Source organism: Phaethon aethereus (assembly GCF_964289735.1).
Source record: "Phaethon aethereus genome assembly, chromosome: 6".
NCBI classification, from domain to species: domain Eukaryota; kingdom Metazoa; phylum Chordata; class Aves; order Phaethontiformes; family Phaethontidae; genus Phaethon; species Phaethon aethereus.
The window spans coordinates 23977641-23990012 of record NC_138580.1 but is presented as its reverse complement, the minus strand read 5'-3'; the positions used below and the strand labels follow the sequence as shown (position 1 = coordinate 23990012).

The following is a 12372-nucleotide window of genomic DNA, read 5'->3' as shown; positions in this document are numbered from 1 at the left end:
CTTAAGGATAAAACAATTCTCTCTTACAATCCAAAGAGGTGCCCACTTGTGACTCTAGAAAAAGTCCGTCAAAGAACTTTCTCTTTTGTTGAGTGAACATATAAAGATTTCAGGCCTGCTGTTATCTAATGTATCCATTTTTCTCTAAGCTATCTACAAAAACACCATAATATGTAGGTTAAAGCTGTGTAAAAGGCAAGCCTATAATTAAAGAAAAGCCACTCAAAACCAGAAGTTTTCATAAAAGAAACCCCTCCAGTAATTGAGAATGGAATTTTGAAGGCTTATTCCCACTACAGCTGAACTAGACAGTAACATTTTTCTTTTGAAATGCTGCCCTTCTTCCTTGGGCAAATATTTTACATCATCTTCCTTTCTAACCTGCATTTGTGTTCACACTGGTTTCCCTCCCTCCTCCTGCATCACCACTAAAGGGGTCATCAGGAGAAATGTACTCGTGGCTCTCAATATAAGTGCCTGGTAGGCAATTACTGGAGCAGATTGCTACATACCAAGTTTTATGGTAAGTCATAACAGAAGTGGCAATACTTTAAAAGTGATTTAGCTGGAAAAAACAGGTACGCAGAGACTAGCAAATATTCCTCAAGTTACCACCATCACAGGGATTTTCACATAAGCCACAGTAGTAGGGCCCAGGCTGAAATGTTAGTGTGACTTCTCTTTGTCCTTTCATAAGGGTAGCACACATGGTTTAGGAGATGCAACAGAATCAAAATTTACTAACACCAATTTTTACTCTCAGGTACAAGAATAAGTCCATCAAAGTTAATGAGGCTTCCTGGATTTACATCAACATAACTGAAAATTACCTTCTAGATCACAATATCTGATAATAGATGCAGAGGTCTGATTGCAGTTTGCTTTGCTACACTGAATTATATACACATGCACACACACGTGAGGGGAGAAAAGAACATTTATACAAATCATCTACTAATAGGGATTATCTGGATTCTGCTGCTATTCAGTTTTTAAACTGTGTATTTAACTAACTCCTCTCTTACCCTCAACCAAGCTTCTCTCTCTCTAGAAACTATTTCCGACTACACACAATGCTGGCTTGTAAAAGGCTTTAAATTAGAAACACAGCAAACCCCTTCACTGCAACAGTAAGAAAGAATGGATTGTAGAGAACAGCAAATCTGGAATTACAAGCAAATTCGTATGATTGACAATTAAAGGGGTAAGGGAAATGACAAAAACATAAAAGAAAAATTTTAAGTACATTAATGGCATTAAAGGCATTGAAGTTTCCCCCGGTGTTTTCAGATCTTAAGTTTATCAAGCCATAGTTTCTGTAATCAGGCATCAAGAATTATAGATATAATCATGGTTCTTATAAAAATAATAATCTCAATGAGTTTGGAAAGTTTAGTTCCAAATTCCATCAAAGCAGAAATAAGTCAGCACAATCTAAACAAATACAACACGTCTTTCTACACACAAACATGCTCAGCCTGGTAAATGTCTCACTTTTTTTTTTTTTTTCTTTTACAGGATTTAAACAGACCAAACTGACAGGATTCTTGTTCTAAAACTTTATTATTTTGCTTTGCTAAAACCAATTTCAGGGTTAATTCTATAACTGATTTCATTCGCTGCTATCATCTGTGTCATCAAAATCATCATCATCATCATCATCATCATCATCTGACCAGTCGAATTCACTGAAACCCAAAGCCATGTTGATTTTCTTTCCTTTTCTCATAGAGGTGGTTTTAGAAGAATTCTTTTTGGCTTGCATGTTTATCTGCATTCCAGAATGCAGGACAGATCCTGCTTGGTTCAGAGAGAAGATATCCCCAAAGCCCGTCATCATCAAGGCCTTCAGACTTTGGTTCATGCCAGCTACCTCCCCGTTACTTGTTGCTGTGATCTGACATGACATCTCTGCACTGTTTGACTCCTCTGTTTTAGATTCAAAGTAAGACTCCTCAGACATTCTTGCAGCAAGAGGTAAGAAAAACTATTTAAAGGAGGAAAGGACAGAGCAAAAGTGAAAGTTAGAACCAATTTAAAAATTGAGGAAAAAGACACCACCAGATTAGTTGGCAATCAACAGAAAGCACAACGATTAGTGAATCTAAACACAGAGAATTCATTAAACCAGACAGCTTCTTTCTGGGGTCATTTTTCTTAAACAAAAGTGCAAAATCACTGAGTCGCATGGCAAGAACCACAGGTAGCAGAGATTTCATGACAAAAGAAGGTTCAAACTCTTCAATCCTTCATTTTGTACAGTTTAAAACAGAATGCGGCATTTCCCAGCCAGGTGGACTGGCTCCCAGAGCAATGGGGGTACAACAGAAGTCTGAGTGAGTTGCTTAATTGAACCTTTCAGGATTGAAGAATAAATCACATTAAGATCAGAGAACCCAAACAAGCTCCCAAAGTTTGGTGCAGAAGTAGCAGCCCTCTAAATATCAGAAATAATAGCAGCAGTATTATTTGTGCAAAGACTCGTTTTGAGCATATGCTCAAAAGGAGAGGAAGGGGTCACCCTGTGACGGCCGCAATCCGAAACAAGCCTCTCACCAGTGCAAAGGACACGGGAAGCGGCCTCCAGCCCACACCAGCACTTTGCTTCTGGAAGCTGTCCCAGGGAGAAGCAGGCAAGGAAAGAGGGGGCTGTTTGGTCAGCTGGTCAGCTTCTTCAGCTTGGTTGCCTCTTTTTTTTTTTTTTTGGGGGGGGTGTGTGTGTGGTATCGATAGATATTGCGATTTGGTTGTACATTGTATTAAATCTCTACCAATTTAATCTTCACCTACAGATACTGGCGTCTTCCTGATCCAATCTGTTTGTATTAACAAATGAAACATGCCCTCTCCAGCTAAATAACGATTAATACCTCTTCAGAGTGGCCAGGCTAGTAACCTGTGACATGCTTGCCTGTTCTCCACAGGGAATAAAAACTTGGGATTTTCATCCCAAATTAACCTACCTACTAAAGCAACAGCAAAGGAGCTGTGTGTGTGAACACCTGAGCTGGCCTTTCTTTCCAAAGCTGTCTGCAAAACTACCTGCCCAAAATCCATGGTTTTCCACATCTTTTTGAACCTAATCAGAAAACTGACTGAATGGGTTACAGAGGTGATCATGGTGATGCCCTGGTCTGTAACACAGGAGGCTTCATGGAGAGGCTGCTCAAAGAGTGCCCATTTCTTGGCAAAACCCACTTACATTGACAAATTGCCTATCATTAAAAAGGACAATATCTGTCTTCTGTTCCTCTTGAGTTTTCCCTACTTATATAGGCTTTCTATTTGCGTTGTGGTTAACAAAAGTTAGTGATCATGGTTTAAGGAATGAAAATAAAATTAAGAAGTTGGGGAAATGGGGCGCCTTAAATACTCTTCATGCATCCTGTGGCCAAGTGATGAAAGAACCTGCAGCTAAACTTCTGTACACCTGGCTGTTCAGAAAAAAACATCACCATCACCAGAGCGCTACTTGGATCAAGGACACTGAAAGCTCCTACTGATAAAGAGAAGGAATATTTTAAAAAACAGATCTAGGCACAGAAGCAAGATGCCCAGCACACATGATTCAGTGCCAGGTAGTTCCTCCATCAGCTATCAGAGTTTTAGTCACTTCAGTTCCATGGGGAAGCATCCCCTGACATATGGGAAGAACTCCCTATAAAAATCAACAAAACTGCAAAACAATTTTTCTCTAAAACACGTTTCTTGGTCAGTGTTTGTGCAATGGCTGGTAGTGGGTAAGATGTGAATGGGCCATAACTGTGGCTTATTTTGCAAGTTACAATCACCTTACTTCCTCCATATTTTGACATCTCGTTATCTGGAGAACTGAGGAGCTCTTTGCAACAGGACCTGCCTTGCGTGTTGCACGGCATATGCTAACTATTATGAAGAGACTTTTATAGATAGCCGGGATCCCCAATCTCTGTACAAGCTGTTCTCCTTAAATGACCACCTGCAGGTGAATGTTCACCATTAGTGAACACCTGGATTTCATGTCTTGCTCACTGCCTTCCACTAAATATAAGCGTCAGCTTAGCTACATACAGTCCCTTTTTAAAGTAGGTCCTCCTTCAAAAGAAGTCTCCCATTTCACTACAGCTGTGGATGTATCCTACTCCTCCAAAAGGCTCCAGATTCCCTTGTGCAAGAGGCTCTTGGAGATCTACACAAAGGGAATTTGCAGAGATCAGACTCAAAGGTGTCTGTTGTACAAGACACTGCAGAAACAGGGTCAAAACAAGAGCAGGAAGAAACACTACTTTCATATGAGTGTTTCTATAGATTGTCCTCATCCTTACCTCATGCTGATGTGTGTGAATCTACACTTTATTCTTTGGAGTAGGAGCAGTCTGCCACTCATAGCTATCGGCCATGCAGGATGGCTGGATGAAGCTTCTACCAACCCTAAAACACTGGAGAAACAAGTGGCAGAGAGACAGCTTCCCTGTTCTCCTTTCATTTGGTTTGCGTTTCTCCTCCTGCACACCACTTTAATAGTATCTGCTGGCCTCTGGTCATTGCTGCAGAGCAAAATGAAGTGACTGCAGAGTGTACAGCAGGGATGACACCAGCTAAGATACAACAAGGCCTAGTGTTGGTTAAGAACCAGGTTTAAGCCTAGTGGGCACCCTAAGCTGTGTTATTAGCTCTGGTTGCCATATCTTTACTACTGTCTTCACAGCCAAGGTAGCTTAAAATTGAGCAGTGCACCTCCCTGTTGCAATACTGCAGTTTGACACTGCTGAGCAGACATAACCCTGAACCAAAGGAAGGGAGGGAGGGAGGAAGACACTTGACTTCAAGGATTACAGCTTGCAAACAGAATGCCCAGGGATATTTTGCAAATGGTTTACAGTTATGAATTTAAAATATAGTTGTATTTGTAACCAGCGTCTTGTAGAACTTCATTTGCTATGAAAAAAACAATCCTGCTTGAACAAGGCAATTTTTGCCAGTATGTCAATTTTTTTCCGCAAAAAAGCCATTCCATGTAACAGTTCACTAAAGATCTCTGGAAAAAACAAACTTGTATTTCTCTATTAGGAGAAATTGCATTTAAATGCAATAGGAGAGTTGGGTTAATGTTATGCAGAAAGATAGTTCATGCTTAGCACAATAGACCTTAGCACAATGCTTTCTTCTTTCAGCAATGCCAGCTCTAAGTGAAAAGTAGAAGTCATAAGCAAGTACAGCGTAAAAAAAACCCCAGGGCCTTGCTTGTGAAAAGATTTGCTCATTAAGGCTGTGTCTCATGCTGTGCTCAGGATAGATGATGGCCCACAGCTCAGTTACTGGAAGTTTGCAAGCGTTAAAGCAGGCATACAGATATCTACTGAGAACATACAGTATCTGCACATAGGAAAACATTCATTCTTCATTATTTCATTACTGCATGTTCACAGCTGGAACATGAATGCAACTTCATTCAAACAACAGCAATAAGCTATGCCTTAAAAACAAGTTGTATGTAAATGGGTCTGGCTGGAATCAAGGTTATAAGTAGGATAAAATTGTGCCTAAGAAAATCATATGCTACTGCAATCTCAATTTGGTATTTGTTTTGGCTAGTGCTTTAAAAAGAAGTAGGTAATGTATTTTTCTTAACAACAACTATTGTAACATGTCTAGCCATGCACACTAACCCTGTGGTCTTCCCTCTGCCAATCAGTAGTCAAGAGCATCATATTTCGTTAAGAAATTCAAGATAATCCAAAAAGTTTTTTTGTTCAATTTATTAATAGAAATGTGGCAATTCTAACAGCTAATAACTGGCCAGTACAAGTATGTTAACTGTAATTATGAACAAAGCCCTAAATTAACACTTCAAATTTTGACCACCTTTTTCACAGAATGGAAATTTGCCTCTTCTCAAAGAAAAAGAACAGAATAAAAAAAATCTACATAGGTTTCCTAAGCCTTCTCCAAGAAACGAATGATTCTTACATTTAAGACCAAATCATGCACCCATTAAAGTCAACAACTTTCTAGTTGAAAAATGGATTTATTGAATGCAATCAACTTTTAAAGCTGAGAACTGTAATTAAATCAATGGGAAAATACTTAAATGCCCATGGCACAATATGAACTATGGGCAATTTGTGATATCTAAAGTATTAGATGGATTTTTTTAAAAACAGTATAGTTATTTGCAGTGATGTAATAAAACAGACTTCAATTGGCCCAAAGGCACTAAAGAAAACAGGGGCACTATTTCCTTGGTGTGTCTTTAAATTTACATAGACAAGGCTCCGAATATTTTCTGAAGTAAGATGAAAGGTTGAATTATTGTCTACTTACAGGAGTATTGGACTGCTCGGTTAACTTCTGCTCCCACATCCTCAAACGCCGCTCCCGTTCCTTTAGTTCCTGCTCTTTAAAGCTCAGATCACGCTCCAGTTTCTTTAGTCTCTCTAAGGTTGCCTCAATTTCACATCTGCACGGAGACAATTTGTTACGTCTTGTCTTTTCCTGACAGATATAAATTGTTCATAATTCCCACTTGAATGTTAATTAAATATGAAAGGCTGAAAAGTACAATACTAACTCAAGCAGTTCATTTAATTACCAAATGCAAAGCCTTTCAGAGTTTTAAGAACAACTGGCAATGTTTATACTTGAGAATAACCATAATACCTTCAGTTGAAGAAAAATAACATTTAGAAGAGTAAAATGCCATATAATAACAACATTTAAAATACTAAACTGCCATCTTTTCCCTCAACATCATGAAACATGATCTTATCCATAAAGAAACTGCATTAAAAACTGGTAATGGGACAATCATTAGCAACACAATACGGGCAGTCTAAGAAGCCCATTAACTTGGCTATCAATATTATTTGGACTTATACTCAAAATACGCAGAAGCAGCACTGGGATGCTTTTCCCTCTTATCTTGCTGGTTCTCTAGGTGAAAACAGGAGAGCAAGAATATAAACCATGATATGACCCAGCCCTGCAAATGGTTACAAATACAAGCTTCTCAAGTTAGGAATAGTAAATAAAAGGATTTGGTGTATTTTTCTCTGCTTCTTATCATACATGCAAAGGTGTGAAAAATAAGAAAGGCAGGAAGTGAAGGCAGTACTCTAAGAAGCTTCAGGTATCATCTTTATTGGGTTGCATCGCATGTACCTCATCCTAACAAAGTGGTTTCCTTTGACATGCTTTCTGATGGACAGTATCTTTTAAACACATGAACTGAACTGCTCTTGGAAAAGAGTTTAACAAGTTTTGCACCGCAAATGCATGGGTGTGTACTAGAATGTACCAAAGAATTCTGTCACTAAATTCATCCACATTTTTTGCTTGTGGGATAACCAAAGAAAAACCTCCAGTTTGTATCAAAGGTTGTATTTGCATTTAACAAAGAGTTTCTGTGACTGTCTGGGAGACTGCGCTGCCTGCCACCTGTGTCCTGACTGTTACTTCAACTGTCTCCTATTCACATTGCAGGAATAGTCAATCACTGCAGTTCATCTTCCTCCTAGAGAGGACGAGCTCTTAAGGAGACAGAGATCCTAAAGATAGCTCTGAAGATGGCTATTGAGATTCTGCAATGCCAAATCTTCTGCTCAAAAACTTTCACAACATTTTCCCTTTGCTAACACACTGCAAACAAAATCTGCTCCTTCTGATGTTTCCAAAAAGAAAATAAAAGGACTAACAGTCAGTTGCTGTTTCTTTTTGGGGGGTGGGAAGGAAAGAAAAAAAGAGCGTATTTCTTCCGCTAAATCTTTTGTCCTAGCATGGAATGATTAACCTCTTCTCCAGTATCGACCTGAAGGAGTTCAGGCTCTCAGTGTGGGAGAACGCATATAGCCTATTCAAGTAAATGAAATAATTTAAATATTCCAAATCTTATAGATTTCTTATTAAAATAAGACACCTCTGTCAGAGAGTAATGCTTACCAAGTACAGTGAAAGGATTCAAAGCTGGAATAACTAGCAAACTCTACTGCAAATTCTACCACCACGCTTAATTCTACTGCAAAAATCAGCCACCTGGGGCAAGGGCATTTATCAGACTTAATCCTGCTGAGTGAACTCTTAGATGTGGTGGTCAGAACAAATGCCCCTCACAATTATGATGCTTCAGATTTCAAGCAAAATTCTCCCTCGTATTTAGGCACGCAAAGGTCAGGGCTGATCTCAGTGCTGGGTAGAAAGTGGTCACACATCCTAATAAAGAAAAAAAAAAAATCCATCCTAATAAAGGAACAAAACTATAAAGCACTGGATAGAAGGTCAGACTCCTCTCCAGACATTCATTTCCCTATCATAGACCCTTTCTGCCAGGTCCAACATACAGTATGCAATCTACTGCAGGAACTACAGAGTAATTTGAGGATAGTTGCAAGTGCTGCTTTTCGTACTGTGTCTCTCAACATCACTGCTAGTTATACGCAACTCTGTAATTTTTAAAGTATGTAAATTAAGTTTCTCTTTTAAATAACGTTCTACACTAGAAAAGTCCTGGTAACAATAGCTTTCTTTATGTCAAAAGTCTGTTTTGTGCTGTAATTACCTCTCTTCATTAGACAGAAACTTCTCTTATAATAAAAGGTCAGTCTGCGAAAACAGTTGCATTCTGAAAAATAATTCCACTGTATAATAAAACTGTGTAATTAAAGAGAAAGCTACCGTACATTGCCCAGTTAATGAGTCTTACTTCATAAATGAAGCAGCTTGAAACATTATACATGGTAGGGCATGTGGATTTGTTTGCTTCTGTAGTTCTGCAGTCTGAGCTTACTGGCTTTTCTAGAATGATCTTGTTCTGTGACACTGAAGAATGTATACTGTATTATTAGAAATGATAATGATAAACAGTCACAGATTAAAAACAATGACTGGCATTTGTTTATATGTCTTGAATTGCTACTGATACCCTAATATAAGTATCACTAATAGACTATTTTAATCATTAGAACAGTCACTCATGGGGAGAGGGTGGAAGGAGAAATGCAGTTAGTATATATGACTAAATGCAGACAAATGTGATCTCTCACTGAATTGGAACATCATTACTTCAATAGTAATTTTTTACTACTGTAATAAAAGTGACTTGAGAAAGAGCTCAAAAGAGATCACAGAATATGAACTTAAACATAAGGCAGACCTGTGCAACTTAGTTGTAAGACAGTGCCCCTATTTGATTAAATAATAAAAACGTGAAGGGTAGAACAGTTAGAAAATATGATACTGAATTATTTTAAGGTAACGATGGAACAGGCAGATTAAAATGTATTATTAATATAAACATCAAGACCAATAAATGTTGCAAATAAGACCACATTAAAGATAAGTCAAAGGTCATTTATCTTATCATCTCTGTCAGTCATGTATAGACTAAGCCCACTCTCAGTTCTCACACCAGCCAGTCAGAGATGTTGAAGAGTCTGGTTACTCACTGTTACAGATGCATTTTTTGCACATCTCTATAACAAAAGAACCTCACCTTGCCTTTTTTTAAGAGCAGGAAAAAATGCAAGCTAGCTTATCAAAGAAAATCAAAGCTCAGACAAGTGCAGTATGCCTGTGAAAGTGCAGTATCTGGATCACTAATTTGGAAGTCCGTCAAAGAACAAGCGCAACCTTTGCTTTTCCTAAGCCTACCCTGCTCCAAGGCTCTGATAGCCAGGCTTCATTAAAATTCCCTATTTCTTGGTAATACATCTCATTTTCTCCCTATTGCTATCAACTATAGGGATAGTTCAAATATCTCTTTGCAAATCACTATGGGATAAAAAAATATAAAAAAATAAAGCAATGAGTAAAAGCAAAGATTTTTCAATGCTGAAGTTAAAACCCATTAAACTTCTGTGCAACTGTTCTCAGAAATGGTCTTAGTCTGTTTTAATTTATCCCTTAGGATCACTTTATGCATACAAGTCTTTCACCTACTTTAACTTGCATATTTTTTGCATACCTTCTGTTTATTTGGCTTAACCTTCATGAGTGTCTCCATTTAGAGCCATGGCTTCCGCATCAGGGAAGGCAGCCGCTGCTGGAATTCAGGTAAGAGTGTGCCCCTCTTAGCCAGCTCCTGAGCAAGTCCCCACATGGCTTGTGCTCTTTCTGCACTTCGTGTTTTCATTTCTGCTTAATTCAGAAATCATCTTTGCTATTAGGCAAATCATGCCCCATCATGAATTTGTATTTTCTCTCTCATATTTCCTTGACTCCAAGTTATTTATTCTTAAAAAAAAAAAAAAAGCCACAAGTCTCCATAGTAAGAAGTTTTTCCATGACTTGATAGTGCCAAAGAACTTTTTGTTTCTACATGGCTTTGCATTAGCACCTTGTTAGTCATTCCTCAACCGAGCAATTTACGTGCATCAAAATAAAGTTTGCAAGAAATATCTGGACTTCCTGAGTCACACTCCAAGAACTGAATCAATTTAGTAGAAGAATAGAAGTTTAATGTTCCCAAGTGTCAACTAGCACAGCTTCTATTCTGCTATATTGTCAAGATTTAGGTAGTTATCTTTTTTTCCTGAAGGAATTGAAATACTTGCTCATCTTCTACATAAATATTTTTACTATACAGGGGTGTGTAAGAAACCCCTCACCGGGGGCTATTTTTCTTCCAACCCTCCTTGTATTCTGTCGAAAGCACAAGATGATGTCCAGAGCCTGCATAAGTAATGGTGGCCAAGAAATACGTTTCTACACGTTACATACCCGACACTTATCCCAGGCCTCAGAACACGGCTTTGAGGGGCGAGAGGACGTACTGAAACATCGTAAACGCAACGACCCGGATAAAATCATTGGCAAAGGTTTGCGAGCCGGGTACTGGCAAGCGGGGACGCTGAAGACAGCGCAACGGGCCCCGGGCGAGAGCCTCGCAGCGCCCTCCGCAGGGGAGCGAGGCGGCGGGGCAGGGCGCGGCCCGGCCCCCTGGCCCCCGGCCCGGCCCCCTGGCCCCCGGCCCGGCCCCGGCTGCAGCGGCCCCGGCGGCGGGGAGGCGCAGGCGGACGCCGTGGCCAGCAGGTGGCGCGCCGCCGCCGCTGCCGCCGCTGGCGCGCTGCTGAGTCAGGGCAGGCGCGGGCCCGGCCCCCAACGGGCTCCTTCTATTTATACTCCCGCCATGTGACCGCGGGCGCGTCCCACCGCCAGCTCACTTTTTCCACTCGCCCGGTGAAAACTACAGGTCCTGGTTTCCCTCGGAGGCGGTTTGGGATGCCCGCCCCTGCCCCAGGTTGCCGCGGTCCCCGCGCTGGCGGCGGGCAAGGCCGTCTTCAAACCCCCCCGGTCCCAGCTTAGCTGGAGCGGGGCCAACGCCTCTGTGCACAGCCTGAGGCACGATCGCCTGGTAAAAACCTTCTGCCTGTGCAGATCTGGTTTCAATTTTCTTTTCCAAACAGAAGGATGTACTGCGAAGCAGCAAGCTTTCTAACTGACAAATAAGCTTTGGGACAGGTTTGTGGGTTTGTTTGTTCGTTTTTTTAAAAGTTTGGGCACATACAGAAAATAGGCTGAGACTTTTACGGTAAAACTGGGCCATGTAATAAAATTTTCCTCAAATCTCAGCTCCATTTATAGTTACTTACGAATAAAAATTACAGGTAGCAACAGGTAAAATCATACGCTCACGCAATGCTGGGGCACTATGCAAAAATAGGGCTGGCCTGGGCACGTGCTGAATGTGTGGACACGAAGTCAACACAAAGGAGAGAATGCACAAAAAATGGTAACACACACACAAGTGTAGACAAATGGATGCATGATTTGAAATTCTTTTCTTTTATGCCCTTTATCCTTTTTCTTAACTATAAACATAAACCTGCAGCACTTTCTATGAAAATTGCCTCAAACATACGTATACCTGAGTTGTTTTGCCCTCACTGTTGACTGAAAACGTGTAATTGGTTTCAAGACGTGAATCACAAAACCGTAAATATCATGATACTTAAACCAGTGTAATAATAAATACAGGGTACAGCTAAGTGTATTGGCCCCTAATACAAGTTCCACAACATTCTGGGCATTCCCGAAAAACAACAAGGTAAGTTACGTTCTAAAAATACCTCAAGCACAGATATTTTCTACCAATACATCATCGGAGTCCGATGTCCTTCTGAAGAATATGGACTCACACCATTTCAAAGGAAAACCACATAATTTCATCTTGGGAGGAAGGAAACTTACCTCCACTCTGCCTTGTTATGCAGGAATGAGTTACACTGGTCTGGAAGGTTGCTGTCATTTGACATAGATTCCAGGATTGAAATGATCTGCTTGAAAGATGGCCTTTTCTGAAGACAAAAAACAAAACATAGCGTTTGCATTCATATACAACTACTACTGTGTAAAATTGTTTGCAGGAATTTTTCAACTGAAAGACTGCAAGCAACAGAA

The 12372-nt window shown here is 40.1% G+C and overlaps 1 protein-coding gene across 1 annotated transcript in view; it reads right to left on the bottom strand.

The window, feature by feature from the left end:
- Positions 1-1180: 1180 nt before the first annotated feature.
- MAP3K20 (mitogen-activated protein kinase kinase kinase 20) overlaps positions 1181-12372 on the bottom strand; it is a gene marked incomplete at its 5' end in the record, with an annotated part of 58015 nt that continues 46823 nt past the window's right edge. Inside the window, 3 exons of the mRNA XM_082001511.1 lie at positions 1181-1987; positions 6304-6439; positions 12163-12269. Of these exons, the coding sequence (XP_081857637.1) occupies positions 1613-1987; positions 6304-6439; positions 12163-12269 (618 nt within the window). The 3' untranslated portion in view covers positions 1181-1612. The remainder of the gene's footprint in view (positions 1988-6303; positions 6440-12162; positions 12270-12372) is intronic.